General features: G+C 40.9%; 1 protein-coding gene across 3 annotated transcripts; it reads left to right on the top strand.

The window, feature by feature from the left end:
* The first annotated feature begins 1,503 nt into the window (after positions 1-1,503).
* C1GALT1 (core 1 synthase, glycoprotein-N-acetylgalactosamine 3-beta-galactosyltransferase 1) lies at positions 1,504-18,984 on the top strand. 3 transcript variants are annotated; one of them, XM_063324890.1, is made up of 4 exons: positions 1,504-2,397; positions 9,367-9,606; positions 11,330-11,997; positions 14,446-18,984. In XM_063324890.1, the coding sequence occupies exons 2-4, from the start codon at positions 9,384-9,386 to the stop codon at positions 14,653-14,655; spliced, it is 1,101 nt and encodes a 366-aa protein (XP_063180960.1). In that variant the 5' UTR covers positions 1,504-2,397; positions 9,367-9,383; the 3' UTR covers positions 14,656-18,984. The 3 variants fall into 3 exon arrangements, with proteins under 3 accessions (XP_063180960.1, XP_063180961.1, XP_063180959.1); XM_063324891.1 differs by lacking the exon at positions 1,504-2,397 and adding an exon at positions 3,023-3,176; XM_063324889.1 differs by lacking the exon at positions 1,504-2,397 and adding an exon at positions 3,195-3,640.
* Positions 18,985-19,451: the final 467 nt, after the last annotated feature.

The raw sequence follows: 19,451 nt of genomic DNA on the forward strand, positions 1-19,451 counted from the left end.
CAGATATTAGATATCCAATTAAATATTCAAATGTTATGTGTGTAGTCAATGACTTGCCAAATCGCACAGCCTCACGACAGCTGTGGCATTTTACCTTCCACCTTAGCTTTGTGTCAGCCTTCTTATTTAGAAACCTGTACTCTCAGACTCCTGCGCATGGAAATGAAAAGAGTTGAGAGCAGTAGCTGATCCGAGAGGGCTTTTACAGTAGGTACGTACTTTGGGGTGCTCTCCAGAGGGCTTAGGGGTGAAGATGTCCAGCCACAAAGCTCTCAAAGACCTCCTAGTCATGAGTAAAGGGATTAAGGGCCTGCTACCCTGCTTTTGCCCTGCAATTTTTGGAAGCATGCAGGAAACAGTCTTTATGCTGAATACAGCTAGCTCTCCTGGGAAGGGAAAGATCTCATTCTTTTCTACATGAAGACCAAAGTGATTTATTTCCTCTTAAATTACTAAAAATTTAATTTCCCTCTCATTTGTTCCCAGCCACACATGCCAGGTGATATGAATCTCATTGCCATATTACCATGATACCAGCATGTCCCCCATCACTGCTGGGCTTTGTCAGTAGCAGAGGGGAGTCTCCCATAGAAGTAGCACATTATATCGAAAGGGACAATGGACAAGCAGATCTGCAGGCTCTGCAAGCGAGAGAGAGCGCCAAGCCTGCTCCCCCTTTCTGACCCAGAGCAAGAGAGTGGCTTTTCCATCTACATGGCCACCCAGAGGGAGTTTGTTATGCAAAGCAGCGCTGCGCAGCAGAAAGTGTGGAAGTGTGTTTGCTACCACTGCACACGTAGGGCAGCCCCTGGGTGGGGCTCCTTCCCTTACTCTGAACTGACAGAGGTTGCTCATCTATCCCTGAGTAAAAAAAAAACAAAAAAAAAAACACAAACCCAAACCTGCTTGTATGCATGGTAGGTAAATGTCTCCGTACAGTGTTAAACAGTCATTAAAATGTGGCCAAACCAGTCACATTTGTTAAAGCAAACTCTGTGTACACTAATGTTAATAGGGAAGCCGTGACTGAGTTTTGTTAAATTACAGTACATTCCACCTTCTCTTTTTGAAATTTTATTTTCAAACTTGCCTAACAAAGAGTGAAACGGCTCAATAAACATGTCTGTATGAAAAATCATAGCACTTCATGCATATATATACACATGTGTAATATACATGGGCCACAGTCCTTGACAGTAGAACTCCCACGATGCTTCTGCGTTCACCAAAAGCAAAGTAAAATCTTATATTCAACTCAATACTACATTATCTGTAATGAGACATTTTGAAAACTTCACTTAATCTATTTCAGAAAGTTAAGACATGCCCTGGACATGGGTGGACAGAACTCCTATAAAAATTTGGGAGGACAGGAAATGAGAAGACAGACACCTCTATTTTTTTTCAGCAGCCTTTGCAATTTCCATTGTCTTTTTTATTATTTATAGTTGACTTTCTCAATGCCAAACACTCAGACTTCCCCCTACAAGTGTGCTCACTTCACATCTGCCCTTTCTTCTATAATGAAACTAGCTCCAGGAGATACCATTCACCAAGTTGCTTGTAATTTTTATTGTAAGGGGGCAGCAAACCATGGGATGGGGCAGGAATGAGAAACTATGACCTGCAGCCATGTGGGACATGGGAGCTTCTTCAACCCGTACCAAAGCTAGTATCCCCTGAATAACCAATCGTCCAGAGAAAAAGAACTAAAAATAGAGGGCAAAAGGTCACACTCCGAGGGATTAATTGTTTTGGAGAGGGGGGGAGACAGAGAACAAACACAATCTATAGCCATGAAGAAACAAATCTATGGTTTGGACTGAACCCATGGGCAGGCTGAAGGAAGGACTAAGAACCATGGGGAGGGAGAAGATATGGTGAGACATCAAGAGCAATGTGTGCAGGGACCCCCATTTACAGAAATACATTAACAGTTCTTGTTGGCACATACCTGCACCCCAGTTCTTTTACAAAAAAAAAAAAAAAAAAAAAAAAAGAAGAAAGAGAAAAAAAGAAGCTTCTACCTATTAACTGCAGAGCTCCATTAACTACCCGCTGTTTGCAAAATGCTATCCTTTGGTTACATTGTAACATAAAACACCTTTTAAATATATAAACCCTCTTCATATTTAATAGATTTTTCCCGAGGAAAGATATCGAGAGGGAAACGTCACGGATGTTAAAAAGGTAGGCAGCATTAGCAGAGGGAGATAAGGAATGATTTCAGAGGGTGCAGTTACCTAGCAACGTCCCTTGCAGTTGCCTAATGGTATTTTGGAAGTGCAGCGGCTCCAGACCGGCTGAGGTGAAGGGAACGCGGGGCTGGGAAGCAGCGGAGCTCGGCAGCCCGGCCCGAACACACGGCACAGGCGACAGCGGGCAGACAAGAGCCAGGTAACGCCATCACGGGGTGGGGGGACAGCCCTGCCCGGGGTATTTCTTTTCCCAGACGTGCCTGCAGAGACACCACCGCCAGAACACCTCGCCGCTTACAAACCTCACGGTGCTCCAGGGGCAGCGGCGCTCTCCCGCCTCCCCCTTCCCCTCGCATGCTGACCCCTTCGCGCCCTGTGCCGTTTTTCCACCCACACACACCTCAAGGCCCTGACCAAGCCGCCACCAAGTGCGCCAGGCGAACTGCACCCCCCGCTCCCCGCCCTCACGCCGCAGCTCCGGCCCGAGGCTTCACCCACCGCCGCCCTCCCCACACGGCACGGACGGGCTCTCCCCGCGGCCTGGCCCCACGACGCGGCCGCACTCCCGGCGGACAGGGGGAAGGAAGGACGGATTCCCGGTTGGGGGGGGCGGGGGAAACCCGCAGTCCTCCGCGCCCTCCACCGGCGACAGCCGCGCTCGAGACCGTGAGGGGATGCGCGCGCTGCCACGCGGCGGGGGCCGCTCGACCGGCAAGGGTTAAAATGCGCCTGCCGGGGCCGGCTACGCCCCCCGGCGCTCGCCGCCCAATGAGCATGCGGCGGGGGCGGGGAGGAGGCGGGACTAGGCTGCGCTCCTCCCCGCCCCCCCCGCGTCGCTCTGGGGGGTGCGTAGCGCGGGGCGGTGGGATGGTGCCGGTGGCGGCGGCGCGTGGCTGCCTCCTCCCCTACGCGCGGCGGCCAGCGGGTGTCTGTGGGCCGCGCGGCTGAGCGCGCGCCGGGCCCCCGCCGGCCCAGGAGGTGAGGGCGGGGAGCGGCGCTAAGGGAGCGGCGGCGGGGCCCGCGCTGGGCCGGGCCGGGCCGTCGGTGAGGGGAGGCCGGCGGGCAGGCAGACAGGCAGGCAGGCCCCTGAAGGGCATCGCCCCGTCTGGGGAGGCGACGTGAGGGAAGGTGCGGAAGGTAGCACCTTCCCTTACGGTGACGGGGCGGGAGGAGGCGGCCGGGGCGGTGCGTGTCAGCCCGGCGGCGGCGAGAAAGGTGCCCGCGGGAGCCGCGGTTTGCGGGGACAGCAGGTGCCTGGCTGCCCGTCTGGGAGGCAGAGACTCCGAAGGAGGGGGGTCTCCTCGGGAGACGGCGAGTCCCTCAGAGCCCTAGCGGAGGGAGGAAGGTGCCTTCTGGAGGGGGGAGTCGCTCGCTGCTCCCCGGCCATCGCCGCCTGCGCCTCGTAACGGGGACTTCCTGGACTGACGTCGCAGTTCTCTTTAGTAAGTTGTTAGAGATCTAGAAAGCCGCGCGTTGGACGTGGTAACTTGTTGCTGAAAGAGGGTGTCGGCGCCTGGAATGAGGAAGATTACCAAGATGTTTCTTCCCTCTCGCATGGGTTGTGGGTTGTTATACATCTTGTTTCAGTGCTGTTACTGGACACCTGTGCCAAAGTACCTTGCTGCCGTTGTCTGTATTTTTGAATAGAACAACCAAGAGGTTTTGGTGGAAGAAGTTCCCTTCCAAAGAAAAGCTTAGAAATTATTAGATTCTTTTCTTAAAAAAAAACTCAAACCAAAATATGTTTGGAAGTGAAAAATATAATCTGTGCTTAGTTGATAAGAAACTGCATCAGTTCACAGTAATCGTTGATACAAGCAATGGTGGCCTGTGTGTGCAGGCAATGATACAGGCAGTGAATGTACAACTGTTTTGAATATAGTTTAATTTTAGAAGCATACGAATACATACATGTAAAGCTTCTAGAAATAATGGGACCTAGTGAGCAGAAGACCTTTCTTGGGCATCACGCAGCTAACTAAGTTTTGTACGTTTTGACTTTTAATTATTCTGATGTGTTGCTCGACTGTTAAGTACGTGGTGGTAGAGATCAATTTAATTGCTAATTATGGAGCTCTCAAAGGACTTTTACATTCTGTTTCATGCTGGGGCCTCAGAGCATGAATCCCTTACTCCTTAAGTAAGGGATACAAGGAAGAACCAGCTGTGTGTGTAGGCTAGCCATATTTCTCATAGCTAATTTAGGAAATCTTAAAGGGATTATGGAATGATACCAGCATTAAACATGTATAAAAATATCTGGAGTTCTGTCCTGCATTCTGTAAATTTCAAAAATTTCAAAATGCCACGTTTGAGGTTTTGGGTTGGTTTGTTGTTTGTTTTTTTTTTTTTAATGCCTTTCCTCTTGAAATAAGTTCAAAAAGTTACATGGTCAGAGTTTGCTTAAAAGTATTAATTTTAAAGGTGCTTTTGTTTGTTTGTTTGTTTGTTTGTTTTTTAGGGTTGGGGCAAGGTCCAGTATCATATATTCCTATTGCATGGGGATTCCCTAAGTTTGCTTTGGATTAGGAAGATGACTTTAACGCTTGTGGGATCAGCTAGCAGAGCGAGAACAGTATTTTAGATTATGTGTTAAAAGGCTCATAACAAGGACCACACAGAGGCACCGCGGGGCGGGGGGACCCCATTAATTTCAATGAAGCTGCCCCCGGTTCTGTCACTGGAGAGTCATCAGCCCCATTGCCTGGGTGTGACAGGCATGAAGTCAACAGAAAGCTGTTCTCCAGAACAGTTTACAAGATTGAGGGGGGTAACTGCCTGCAGAATATGGGACATATTATGGGATGCAGGAGAAGAGCATCTTGTGATCATACAAAACCTGTTATGGGATGCTCAGGGGAGGGACCAAAGGGAGGGAACAAGGTGATTTGGGGAAGAGCAAGCATGGGAGAGTAGAAGGATAAGGGTATAAAGGGGCCTCGTCAGTTGTGAACAAATGGTATGTTTGGCCATGACCTGTGCCAGATTACCACAGTCTGTCCTCTTTTCTCATTAAGCTCCATTTCTAACTTTTCCTGGATGAGGGGACTCTGTGCTATATTCATGTGTGCATACTGAGGTCTTAAGTGCCAGCAACTGGAGTGGTACCATAAGTTATAGGGATCTTTGTGTCTGGTGTGCCAGCAACTGGAGAAGTTGGAGTGACTGAGGGTCTAAAATGCCAGCCACTGGAGTGGAGACCATGAGTCATAGAGGCTTGTACAGCTGTAGTGCCAGTAACTGGGGAGACTGGAGTGCATGTGTATTGCCTTGGCAAGTATGCCAGTGTGTGGTTGCTAGTGATATCATGCAGGGCTATCCAGCAAGTAGGACAAGAGGCTTCAGAGCCAGGTTTTGAGGCAGCTGTTAGTGTGGGACAGGTACTAGTGAGATCAGAGGGTCTTCAATTTGGCAATATGAGAGTCCAGGAGGTCCAAGCCAGCTACTGGAGGGACTGTAAGATCTGTGAGTCATTTTGGAGGCTCATTTGCCTGTGTGTCTCTGAGTGAGGCAACTGAAGACAAAAGGATCCAAGGGGCGGTTACTGAGTAGACTGAGTGTTTAAGGCCATTTACTGGGGAATCATGGTATGCCTATGGTGAGCTCTGTGTATGTACATTGGGTGTATGTTTATATTCTTCACTAATGGACTTTTGTCCTAGTCAGCTGGGGAGAGGCCAGACCATGTTTGTGTTTGCACGAACACTGTTTTTAGCTGTGTTGATCTGTGTGGTCAGCCATGTGTACAGGCATGTTTGCCTGTGCAGCTGTGGGAATACATCCACGGCCTTGTCACTGTCTGGACCTGGGGATGTGGAATTGCAGCAGCCTTGTCTCCATTGGGCTGCCAGGTTCAGCAGCCCCTAACACAGGAAAATGACTTTTTCTGTGAGTTTAAAGATGCAGAAATCATTGACTCTCAAAATTTAAATTTGGAGCTGAATCTACAATCACTGTTAAAAAAAAATTGTTGGTGTGGTTGATGTGAATAGGGCTACCTACATGAATACTAAATAGATCTATTTGTTTAAGCTTCCATGATAAAGCAATGGAGCATGATTTAAATTTAAACCTAGGCTTTTGTTGTAGGGGTTTTTTTTTTTTAAGTAGTGTATGTTTTTTAACTCGAGAGAAGTAAAAATAGAAATAGGAATAAAAACGGGGATGTTTTAGTGACCTGGTAGGTTTTGCACTTGCCTTTTCCCTCTCTGTATGTCATAGAATCATAGCATCACAGAATGGTTTGGGTTGGAAGGGACCTTTAAAGATGATCTAGTTCAACCCCCTGCCATAAGCAGGGACACCTTTTGCTAGATGGGGTTTCTCAAAGCCCCACCCAACCTGACCTTGAACACATAAATGTTTTGCTTGTCTTGCCCCTGAATAAATCCCTGTATAGAAAAGAATGTCAACAAAGAGTCTGAGTGGGGATGCTTGTCATAATAAGAACTGACCTTCCTTTTAGACATTTTCTGGCTCTAGTCTAATGCGTTCGGTTATTTTTGCTGGCAAGTTAAAAGACTCTACTTATGTCAAATAACAAGATAATATAAAAAATTAAGATTTCTGTCCTGTTTAGTGGTGGAGTTTATAAACCTACGGATATGCACGTATATAGTGGTTCAGTTTGTTGATAAAAAAATTGATAGAACCATCAGCAGATTATTTTCGATTGGAAACTGTAGCTAGAGCCATTTCATATCAAATATGAAGTGCAGCTTCAGCATCTATCCCTACCTGCTCCCAGAAATCCTCTTTGCTTGTGGAATACTGCCAAATCAACTTCTGATTTCCAAATGCGATGAATGCACTTTTTTATGTTTTAACATTTCCAATACACCTAGGTTTTTTTTCTAAAGAATCTGATTAAACGTAATGCCATAGTTTAATAAGCAGCAGTTATTTTAAAGTTATTTTCTTTTTTTCTTTCCAAGCAAGAGTAATTTTAACAGCTGTTAGAGCAGATAACTGAAATTGTATGGCAAAGAGACAACTGATATTGAAAAGTGGAACAATGGAGACTTTTTCTTCTAGAAAGTGCTGTAGCTATGCTGTGTACATGCATGGATTTTTATTTTTTCCCCTTTTAATATACTGAAGGAAGGCATTGTTTTATTCTGGCCCTCTCCCTTTGTGTATTGCAAATTTTGAGGGGACTTTGTGGTGATAGATAGGGAAAGTGAAAACAAAAATAATAATTTTAGTACAGTGGATACTTTTCAGTGTCATAAGCTGCTTGTGCATATAGGCTTTTCCTTAAATGTTTTGGGGTTTTCCTTTTTGTTTTGGTTTGGTTTTTTTGGAAGGCACCTCATCTAAGTTCTCATGTTTTCTTCCCAAGTTAGTAGCTTATGAGACAATAGAAATAAAGCTGGAAACCAAGTCATTTTTCCAAGGCCTGGGTCACAAATGATAATACAGTCATTTTTATACTCTAAGATGTGATATCTAAAGGCAATTGTTAGTCTCCACCAAGATGTAATATTGAATTGAGAGAATACAACATATGATTAGAAAATTGCATAATGTGCTTTTTCATATTGAAGAACTACAGCTCCTTATCAACCAACAGTTATGTGAATTTGATACAGCCTTTAAGTTTCTTGATTTTTATTTTGTGCTTCAAATTGTGTTTCCAGTTTTCCTTCCTTTTTGTAACAGCGTGGAAAGAACAGCAAATCACGTGTTAGAGCTGCTTCGCTCTCAAATGATGTAGATCTGCATGTGTGCAGTAAATCTGATGATTTCTGAAAGTGCCAGCCTAACAATATGCACACCTGCTTTCTCTCCTCTCTCCTTTCTGTTCAGGAGAGCGCTCTGACAAACAGAAAGCTGGTATTTGAAGTGCGTGTTGCTGCAAAGTGATTTATGCCACTCGCTTGGGGACAGGCTTTTTCCAATAGACTCTGCACCGTCAATGAGAGAAGTGGGTGCAGGCTAAATGAGTTGTTTTGGTGGCTGCAGCTCTTTTCTGATCAATGGTTTTCATCGATGCTCTGTACATTCCATAATTATTTTTTTTTGGCTCCCTAACTAACTAAATTGGGTTCTGCCCAGTGACTTTAGGAACGATCTTAATGGAGGGAACATCATCAACTTGTTTGTAAGGCTCTGGCTTGAATCCAGTATATATTTAACAGTCAATGTTTCTGTAGTTTAGTCATGAATTATTGGAAGATATCTCAACCCTTTGCAAAGATGAAAAGACCTCAAGCCCCAACAGCCTGAAATTAGTTTGCAAGTGTTCACGCTTCAAAAATTCATGCTTGTTTCAGATGTATAAAGCTCACGTTATTCAGGTGTAGATGCTGGTTTTGTTTAATTTTATAAAAATGGTCAGCAAAGTCCTTTAGTTTTTGAGAAGCAGGGGTGTGGCTGAAGTGAAGGGCTTTTTGTATTACTGAAATACAGGGGTTTTGATGTGTAGAAGAGGCCTTGAGGCTAACGCATTTTCTTCTCCTCTTCCTCCACATGCCTTTTAAAATTGGATGCTTCTGTATAAAAATTCAGATGTTGTCTTACTCTTTCTTCTGAAAGTCTATCCTTAGTACTTCCTAAAAGTGGAAGGAAAACTGCCCTATTTTGAGAGTACATTTGCTTTTATAACTCTTCAAAATCTGCTCATGTTTGACATCTGTTGAAGAATTCCTGTAATATACTTACTGCTGGACCTTAAATACATCTCACGACCATAATGTATCTTGACCTGTAGTTTGTCTTTGATCATTATCTTTTAGCTTTGTAAAAGATTAGGTATTACATTTTTAAAGCATAGATTTCTTGGGATGAAGAGAACAAAGTGAACATATATTACAATTTTATGATTAAGATATTGCACTTTAGATGTATACATTCTTGTATAAATATAATTCATGTTTTTTGTATGTATAGTCACTATTGTGATTTATGACTGTCCTTTATCATTTAAGCTAAAGAATATATGATAGGCCTTTTGCACTATATCCATCAATGGTTGTACAATTTTATATTAATATTTGCATTGCTGTTGTACTTACACGTCCATGCAAGCCCAGGGTAGCTGAATCTGAGCTAGAACTGAGATCTCTGCTTTCAGAGATTTAGTCCTTGCTTTCTTTCTGTAGTTGTAGATTTGATTTCTGCGTTAAGCAGCTTTAATCTTAATGTATTTTTCATTTCTTTTTGACAGTGTATTACCTTCAGGAGATGGCCTCTTCTAAGTCTTTGATGAACCTTCTGACCTTCACTTTTGGATCAGCAATAGGATTTTTCGTATGCTATCTTCTGTTTAGCATTATACTAGAAGAACAGGTTAAGATCCAGCCTCATATCCTTCACAATGATCCACATGGTCAACACTCAGCAGATACCGATAACAATCAGCTGCAAGGACAAATGAATTTCAATGCAGACTCTGGACAGCATAAAGGTATTTTGTTACGCCTGACTAATTATATAATATGCTCCCTTTTCATGCATTACAAAATGTTGCTTTCTTCACTGCCAAGAATTTGTATGAATCCTTTTCTTTGACTTTCCCCATGTTCAGGTTACATCTAAATAACTTTTTTCTCCTCAGGTCTACTGAGTGGTAGTTTTCTTTGTTTAAAATTTTATTACAGTAGTGATTTTTTTTTTCCTTAGAGCCCAACTGTTTGTCCAACTTCTGTATCCAGACATGTTTGGAGCAGGAACTTCTCAAATTAAGTGTTGACATCAAATGGTGGTTTTGCTAAGCAGATATATTTGCTAGCACTGTAGATGTGGCTGAATTGCTTTTTAGCTTCAAGAAGCTAATTTTGGACCACTTCTAACTTCTGATCTAGCTTCTCAGGTAAAGCTAAAAAAATCAAAAGAAATGCACTTTTGGACACAATTAGTAAAACTTGGAATTGGGACGGGGCGAGGGGGCAGAGGGGGCCACTGTAGGCGTTGTTTGCCAAGCTGATCATGCAGCAGTCTAAAACACAGGTTGCTGTTTGCAGTCAAAACCAGAGAAATTCTGTTGCACTCTGAATTTTTTTTTTTTTTCCAAAGAAGGTAGACCCTTCTAATATTTCAGGCATACTTTTACATTTGACACATCTCATTAAATGAGTTCATTCTAAATCCTAAAGACAGGTAGCACCTGAGATGGGACAGTTTTGATGACAAAAATAGCACTATAATGCATTTCCTGAAGAAGATGTTAATAAGTAATTTGCTACTTTAGCATATATAAACCGCAAACTTTGTAAGACAAGTTTGTGAGTGTTTCACACGTAATTGCAGAACATCACGAAGAAATCTGATCCGTCGTTGCACGAAGTGTAAGCAGGAATATTTTAGGACCAGTTACGCAGATCTCACTCTCTAGGGAATTTTCTTTTACATTAATTAAAATCGCTCTCTATGTATTGAGTGACAATGTTTCTTTGAGGGAAATTAATGCTTTGGCAGCTGGGAAAACATTGTATTACACACCTCAGATAACTGTGTCTATTTATTCTGTTAAGATATGCTAAAACATTTTAGCATAACAATAATACTAGTTTCATAGTATTCTAACTTATTTCATGTGATTTTTTAGAAAGAAGATGTAACTTTATTTGGTGATAAATTCTTTCTTTTTGGCTTACCTTCTGCTTTTTCCTTCAAAAATACGTTGCTGTTTTAGAAATATTTATTAGGTTTTGTTAGTTAACATGAATATTTATATATAACAGAGCTTATTAGCTTTTTCATCTTTCTGTGTTGTTGTCATTAAGTTGTGTTCATTGCGAATGTCAAAAATATTCAGCTTTTTAATTTTCGTTAGTCCTCCAACACCATAAAGAGGTTGCCTCCAAACAGTTTTTATGTACAAACCAAGTTTTTCTAAAGCCACACTTCCCTGAACAGATAACCATTTTGATACGGCTGTTATGCTGTCCTTCATCCTGTGGAGTTGAAGTAGCTTTAAGAATTTTGATTTCTTGGTTTTTGGGAGTCTTGTTTGTTTTCTTCCTAAGTCTAATATTACATTTCATTAACTGGTTTGTTTGGAGGCAAATGCCTCTTTTCTCTCTGCATGTCTTTTCTGATCTAGAAACAGAATGTCTGGGGGGAGATTGCTCTTACATTTGTTTTGCAATCAAGTCTAATATTTTTTTGGAACTTTCCTCTTTTTTTAGATGAGAATAAAAATATTGCAGAGGGGCTGCATCAGAAGGTGAAAATACTGTGTTGGGTCATGACTGGACCTCAAAATCTAGAAAAGAAAGCCAAGCATGTTAAGGCCACTTGGGCCCAACGTTGTAATAAAATACTTTTTATGAGCTCTGAGGAAAATAAAGACTTCCCAACTGTGGGCCTAGAAACCAAAGAAGGCAGGGATCAACTGTACTGGAAGACTATTAAAGCTTTTCAATATGTATATGACCATTATTTTGATGATGCTGATTGGTTTATGAAAGCAGATGATGATACATATGTTGTATTGGACAATTTGAGATGGCTTCTTTCAAAATACAGTCCTGAACAACCAATATACTTTGGAAGAAGGTTTAAGCCTTATGTGAAACAGGGCTACATGAGTGGAGGAGCAGGGTATGTTCTAAGCAAAGAAGCTCTGAAGAGGTTTGTTGCTGCATTTAAAACGAACAAATGCTCTCACAGTTCTTCTATTGAAGACCTAGCACTAGGAAAATGCATGGAGATCATTAATGTGGAAGCAGGAGATTCTAGGGATACAAGTGGTAGAGAAACCTTTCATCCCTTCGTTCCAGAACATCACTTAATCAGAGGATACCTACCAAAAACATTCTGGTACTGGAATTATAATTATTATCCTGCTGTAGAGGTAAGTCCTAGGGAACCTGGTACCCGTTTTATGAATTACAGCTTATAATGCATATGAACGTGTACGATGTGTGAATTGGCAATTTCATAACAGCTCAACATATTTTAGAAAAGAAGATTTTGTTGTGATCCTGTGATACACCTGTGTGTAGATGTATTAACTAGTTATCAAATAGAAGTTGATGCTAAGAACTTAACATGCCAGAAATGAATCTTCAGTTATTACTGTTTTGCTATGTTCTGTGGACAGCAAAAAATGATGAAACCTTTTTGACACATTTGTCTATTGTCAGCACTACTACCTTTCTTGCAAAGTTACTGTTCTGTTTTGCCCCCTTATATCTCACACGCAGTGTCCCTTGCTTCTCCTCCAGCCACCCAATTCCCAGTGTGCAGTGAGAAGCGAGACCAGCGTGGTTCACTCCAAGCTGTATGTGCAACCGTACAGAGTGGGCTCAAACAGTATGGTTTAGTTACATTAAAGCCTGCTAAAAGGGAAGGTGGCACTGGTACACCTTTGTCTTCTACCCAACAGGAAACTTTGCATAAAACCTGTAAAAACTGAAGTAATTTTGAGACTTGCTTGTGATTTTGTAGTTGGTTAACATTGGCTAAGAGATTCCTAAGTTACTGGATGGGCTGCTGGGCGATGTACTGCCTGCTAGTCTTTTTCCCTTCAAATGGAGACGTGCTGCAATATACTTCTCTTATCACTGATAACTGTGTGCAGTGTGACCTAGCTTGAATGCTGGTAACTGCCCTGCCCTCACTTTTTTATTGAAGGTTGTTAAAATGTATGTGTAAATTAATTCCATTGAAAAGATTACAGAAGAATGGGAGTTGCCTAGGAGTGAAACAAAAGCATGACCCAAACAAGGAAATATGCGTAGATCTCCTTATGTAGTTGTATTGGACTCTTGTCTACCTTCTGTAGAAGTGGAGGCAAGCATGAGAGCTGGCAAAGCTAATTTTTTAAAAATTATTTTCTGGTAGCAACAAAACTAGCATTTACAAGCTGAAACATTCTTACTGCAAGAACTTCAGCTTGTCCTTTGTGTTCCACATCTGAAATCTCCAGTTTAAAAACAAACAAACAAAAAAAAACCTAAAAAAACCCCAGATGGGGTGGGGGGAGCAGGAGGCTACTTGAAATTAAAACAAACTGAAGGTATTCTGCATTGTATCCTTCAACGATCATATGATCGGTGATGTGGCTTCTTTTTTAGGATTATAATCTTACTTTTAAAGTTATTCTTTTTCAGCAAGCTTTGAGATCAGCGTAAGTTGCCAAAATCAAGGATAGAATGTGGGACCTCTTCCGCAGTAAAGCTGGGGAAAAAAAAAAGTTTAGTTCTTCAGTAGACTCTCTTCATTGTAAAGCATTCATTTTATACTTGTATTCAGCGGCTAGAGAATTTCTGTAGCTTAAACCAGCTACGATACTGTATTTAGTTAGCGTCAGAATGCAGCAGCTTTAGATATGGCTGCAGTTCCTGGGTAGATGAGCTGTGGACAGTTGCATCCATAAATGACGCAGTGGTGGTGGGGATCCATAATGGAAATCGCATATTTGATCCTGTCCTATCATATTTGTGCTTGGATAGAGAATTCTGCATCTGGTATCAAAACTAAGCTATATTGGTCAAACTTAGTTAGTATTGAAAGAACAATTATGTAACAGTTGTTCTCTTCAGTGTTTTTAAATGTTGAATCTTAGTTCCGATTAGAGATGAAATATTAGCAATCAAATCTGATGAAACCACCCTCAAAACTATCTTTCAGAAAAGTGCTCCGAGAGCTGAATTTGAGCTAGGAAAACCAAGTTGTAACAAATGTGTTAACAATGATCTTTTAGCTCTTAAAAATGCTTAATAATGTCAGTGAAATTAATAAACTTTAAAAAAAAGTTCCAAAATTATTTGTTATTGTATGTAGGAAGTTAGATACTTCCCTACAAAGAATACAAAATCATACAATTTTGCCAAAATGTATAATGTATGAACACACACAGAGAGGCGTGGGTGCAAAGACGCATTTGGCTTATATAGTCTGTATGGATGCCATCATGAATAACAAGCATGTATTGTTTCATATATAAATGCAATGCATTTAGACCCGCTTGCTGTTTCTTGGTTTTATTTAAACACCAACATAAAAAAAGAAGAATGGAAAAGCAAAAAACCTTTGACATTAATGAGCGCAGCTAGTTTTTTCACTGGCTTGATTGCAGAAATAAAAGACTTTGTCCAACGTTAGTTTGAAAAGATGCTTTGGCGGATGTGCCTGATACATTTTGCTTGCCAGCATTCAGTTTTGAAGTATATGAATGACTGATGGTCATGAGGTTCTTACCACGAAGTCAAGTATGTGTTTGAATTCTTCCTGGATCTTTAAGCCAGGGCACGCTTTGGAATTCCTGCTAATTATTTTGACTTGTTTTGTATTTTAGGGTCCTGGATGCTGCTCTGATCTAGCAGTTTCATTCCACTACGTTGATTCTGTGACTATGTATCATTTGGAATATTTGATTTATCATCTCCGTCCATATGGGTATTTGTATCGGTACAATCCTGATTCGGCAAAGAATCCAGAAGAACAGAGCAAAAATGAAGCACCAGAGGGTAACCAAAAGCTAAAGCAAAAAATTTCGGAGAATTAATTGGACTTTGAAGAAAATGAAGCCAGTGCAATGAATAAGAGTCTCCTCAAACTCCTGCATGAAGCTTGTGGACTAAAATTACTCATGGAGATTCTTATTTCAAAAATCACGTTGGCAGTACTGTCTGTGTACAACAGAGTCCAGTGCTGGCTCTGGCCGTTTGGGGCAGTGTAACCTTGCAGCCCTGCTCATGAAGATTTGGGGCTCTAAAGCTGTGAAATAGGAGGTTGTTCTGGTACACTAATATCTGGAAGAATTTGTATAAAAAACCATAGTGGACGGGTTCAAAGATAATCATACAGTATTTCTGTTCCTTTTTCTGTTCTCCTCTATTTCTTTCCACATGTTCTGTTAGCTCAGTTCCAATATTAGAAATTGGATGCTGCACTGTCAGATACTTCATGATGGCTTTCTCCGGTGTTCTCAATATCCTGAAGTTACTGTCTGTACCTTGCCCTTTAAGGAAGGGAGAGGCGTGAAAATAGTTTCAAGTCTGCTTTGCCTTAACGACAGACTGGTTATTATGATTAGGCAGAGATCCACCCAAAAAATCCATCTGAATTGTTTCGGAAATGGAATTCACTGCTATGAATTATTTTAAAATTTTTAAAGTCTCTATTGTACAAAACAGTATGAAGTTGGATCACTACTGTTTTAGGGAGAAACCCAGAAATAGGTTTAAATTGCTGAGGTTATGCAAGCTGCTTATATATATATTTGCCTGTGGCTTCTTTTTTTTTTTTTTTTTTTTGGTATTAACTTATCCTATTGGTTGAATAGATATAAAAATTCATCTCAGAATTTCTCAGCATAAGATAAGGTAGATAGTTCTTGAAACAGAAGTCTCTCTCCCATCACACCTTCCATCCAAACCAGAAAGAATAATATCTTAGCAAAGTTACAGTGGCATTATAATAACTTGGTTTCAGCCAGTATTAGAATTGGTTTGTTTCAATTTAATTTTCACCTCGCTATACTTTGAGATTGTGGAGTTACTTCTTTATTCATTGAATTTTTATAGATACAAAAAAGTCTTATTTTAAAACTGCAGCAAAGCCAATTTGACTGCTTTCCTACGGATCTAGTTTATTTGGCTAAAGTACTTAATTTCACTTTTCTGAACGCACACCCACACCCACCCCTTTTAAAATTTCTTCTGTATCTGCTTCTTGTTACCTTTTTTGGAAGAAAGTGTTACATGATCCTTATTTCACTCTTTTTGAAGCTGAAGTATATAGTTATTCAGGTAAGCCAGCCTGAATACAGGAGTCTTTCAAAGTGCATTAATTTCTGCACTACTCTATGAGTATCTCTGCCTCTTAACTGAAAACACTTTCTTGGTGTGGAACAAAATAGGTGTTTTAATTACTGAAAAATTTTCAGAGGCCAAGCCTGTGTTTTATGTAGTTACTGTAAAACTTTCTGGTTTTCTCTTTTTCAAATTGAGTGAGTAGCAGTATGGGGGGATGGGGTTTAGCTTGACATGTAGTGTGTCTTTATTCCACACTTGAACAAAAGTTTCTTCATCTTTTTATCACTTTTCACCTTCATCATATTGATGAATTTGGACATAACCTAATTACCTCCAGTCGTTGTTTTGGAAAGGGCACATACTGGTAGCAGACAGCCTTATTTACTACTGCTGTCCTTCAGGGTGTTCCTGGAAGAGGATGTTACCATAAAGTACTGGAATTTTTTTTCCAAAGATAGTTCATGTACAGATTGGGGTTCTATCTGTTGTCCAACAGTAAAGTCATGACTTCCTTTCTGACCATCGCTTTGCAGCATGATGCCAAGTACTGAAACACCTCATGGAGCTGAAGTATTACATACATCTTCTCTGCCTGAATATAGGCTGGGTTCATACGTCAAGTATTAGTTAAACAAATAGTTCCTGCAGGGTTAAAGCTGTTGGTCTTTTATGGGCAAGACTGCCTCTGAAGTATTGAAACGGACACGAGCTTTATTTTGTGTTAATTGACTTAAGTAGAAAATTATAACTGTATTTGTTTAAAAAAGGAAAAAGTCTCCAGTTGTCTCTAGTCAGAGGGATGCTTGTCCAGAGGAGAATGGATGGTACCGCGCTGAGAGCTGCTTCCTTCTGCGAGCTAAACGTTTATCCCATGTGCAACGTAAATCAATAACATTGAGAAATCCATATGGTATTGATAACTCCAGTGGCATTGTTCAAACATGCAATTAAAATTTTTCTGGAATATTTAAGGAAGTTACGAAATGAAATCAAGATCCCAGCTTAATCTCTTTGTAACTTCAGCCCATGTAGAAGAACTACTGAACTACTATACTGTCCCTTTATTACTGCTTTCTTCCTCAGTTCATCCGTGGGGATTTAAAGATTTTCTACCACAATAGGCAGAATCTTTCATATTTTCTGCAAATTTATGTCCTATGTTTGCACTGTGCTGCCCTGTGAAGTAACATTATTTCCTCTTCATATTCCTTACTATCCTGACTGTCCAGTCTTTGGGGTTTGGATTTCACCATGCATAAGCCTCAGGTGGAGAAGAGGAAGCAGGCAGAGAGATGTTGGAGCTCCGCACAGGTTGGTCGCTGAGGTGGCAAGTCAAACCAGCCACCGCTGAGCTCATGGTGAAGCCTTTTCTCAGCAGGAGTTCTCGTTCTTGTCTGCTGCCCAGCTGTGGCTGGTGGGTTTAGCAGAGCGAGGCAGGAATGTCCCTTTCCGCAAAACATGGAGCACCTCAGAGAAAACGTAGAAATAAAGCACTGAGTGCCCTCTCTTGACGGAATAAGGCTGAGGACATACTGCCTTGTGATAAATAGATGGCCTGTCTGGAGAAATAAGAGTAGCCTTTCCTTCAAACATCCATTCGTGCTTTGTTTTGAAGTGTCCTTGTTCTTAGGCCTCTGAATCCATTTCTTTTGCCTTTCTAACAGCACTGCAGAGAAATTCTTTTTCCTTCCAGACAAGCTAGAAAAGTGTCGATTTTTACATTCTGTGATTATAACAGAGGACTGATGTTCTCTGTTGAATTGTATTGCCATAACAATGAGCTGATGCCTCTGAAATAATTGGCTTGTATCTCACTCCCTTCAAAAACTTCAGTAGACAAGGCTGGAATGTGAACAGTAGTGTGACTTTCATGTACGGTATTACACTACTATTATGAGACTTTCAGGTCTTTGTGCTTTGAGAAAGTATTTATCGAGTCTGAGTATTTCTGCAGCCCAGGGAGGCTGCTGTGTTTCAGGTGGGTAGACTTTTCTGAAGCACAAGCAACACAGGCTCTCTTAGGCTATACCCATTATTGCTCTGTGGTTTTGTTTTTTGTTTCCGAAAGAAGTTTCTTAATTTCATAAAACCTAAAAGCTTCTGTTGGCACTGTAGTGATTTAAGTGACCCATCTATGAATTTTGAACTAGTTTTATTGAAAGTACTAGGCAGCCGTTGTTTGCACTTGGATGTTTTAACCTTGGGTTAAGTGTTTTTTAGTTCAGAAAGAATGAGAATGCCAGGAAGTTACCTTCTGATCACTGTTCCTAATCAGATGATAGTATTAATCTTTGCAGAAAAAGACCAATTTTAATCTTCTTTCATCCCGATTAAATTTTGCAGTCTATATTGGTCTTATTGAAGAGGTTAAACGCTGGTGATGTTAGCACCATCTCTCATCTTGCAGAAGGTCTTTCCCCATTACCTCATTACCTTTTGCCTTTAAGGACACTTTCTTTGCTTTGCTTTGGTCAGGGTATATATTAAAAATCACTTTTTCTTCACACATTGCCATTTGTTTTATTACGCTTCCAGAAGTGTAAATTCTAATGACTAGCTGATAGACCTCTTATAAACAGTTTGCTATGTGAGCAGGGTGTTTTATCTTTGTACGACAGAAAAGTGCGGGTTATTTCTCTGATGTACCTGCTACTGATGTTGATGGTGCACGCACAGATGAAAATAGATCCCTCAATACAGGACCACTTGGAAAGGCAATTTTGTCCTTTTCTGTCAAGAGAAACTTCTGTGGAACTCCAAACGTGTAATTTGCTTTGTTTTACCATATTGTATTTAAGATACTCCACAAATGTTATTAATGCTCTAAAAGAATTGAATATTGCTGCTGGACAGTGTGCTCCACTTAAAACCTGTGAATGTTTCACTTTGCAATTATAGGTAGTCATGTCCCTAATGGCAGGTATAAGTTGGTGACTTGTCTGGAATGATCACCATAAGGATTTGTTTCTTAAATACCTTCTTTAAAGTGCCTTTGACCAATTTTTAGCATCAAAATTAAGTTGAGAATTGAATAAATAAAATAAGTTATCTCATACACAGTTCATGTCTGTCTTCATTTACCCCTCCTGTATGCTGGCAGCGTAGCATTGCAGCACAATTTAGTGTAATAAAAACATTATCACTTTTTTCTCGGGTGGGTACAGGAAAGTCAAAAGGCTTCTCACGCTTGCTGTGGGTTATGTTGTTACGTTTATGCTATTAACAAATAGCAAGCTACCTTTAAAACAAAGATGGTCTTTTTTTTAAGTGTAAAATTAATCCTAAGTGCTAGTAAGCAGGCTCTTGTTTCTGCATTGTCCTGATTTTTCAGTGTCTCCACCTTATTACAGAGTCCTGAGTGAACTGGCTATAGCTGATATCTCAAAGACAAAGCAAACTGTTCAAAATTAACAACCTTTTTTTTTTAAAAAAAAGGATTTAGTCTTTCACTGAGCCTCTTACTTCTGCAAAAAACCCCAAACCTGTTGATATTTAACTGTTGTGCTTTCTAACCCAACTTTCTGCTATTCCGTGCTGAATAATA

The sequence above is a fragment of the Chroicocephalus ridibundus genome, chromosome 2, assembly GCF_963924245.1.
Source record: "Chroicocephalus ridibundus chromosome 2, bChrRid1.1, whole genome shotgun sequence".
NCBI classification, from domain to species: domain Eukaryota; kingdom Metazoa; phylum Chordata; class Aves; order Charadriiformes; family Laridae; genus Chroicocephalus; species Chroicocephalus ridibundus.

Excerpts from the sequence above, each read along its gene's own strand:
- C1GALT1 (XM_063324889.1), top strand. Across the intron at positions 9,607-11,329 it reads AGACTCTGGACAGCATAAAG|ATGAGAATAAAAATATTGCA; the intron begins GTATTTTGTTAC and ends CTCTTTTTTTAG. Across the intron at positions 11,998-14,445 it reads ATTATTATCCTGCTGTAGAG|GGTCCTGGATGCTGCTCTGA; the intron begins GTAAGTCCTAGG and ends TTTGTATTTTAG.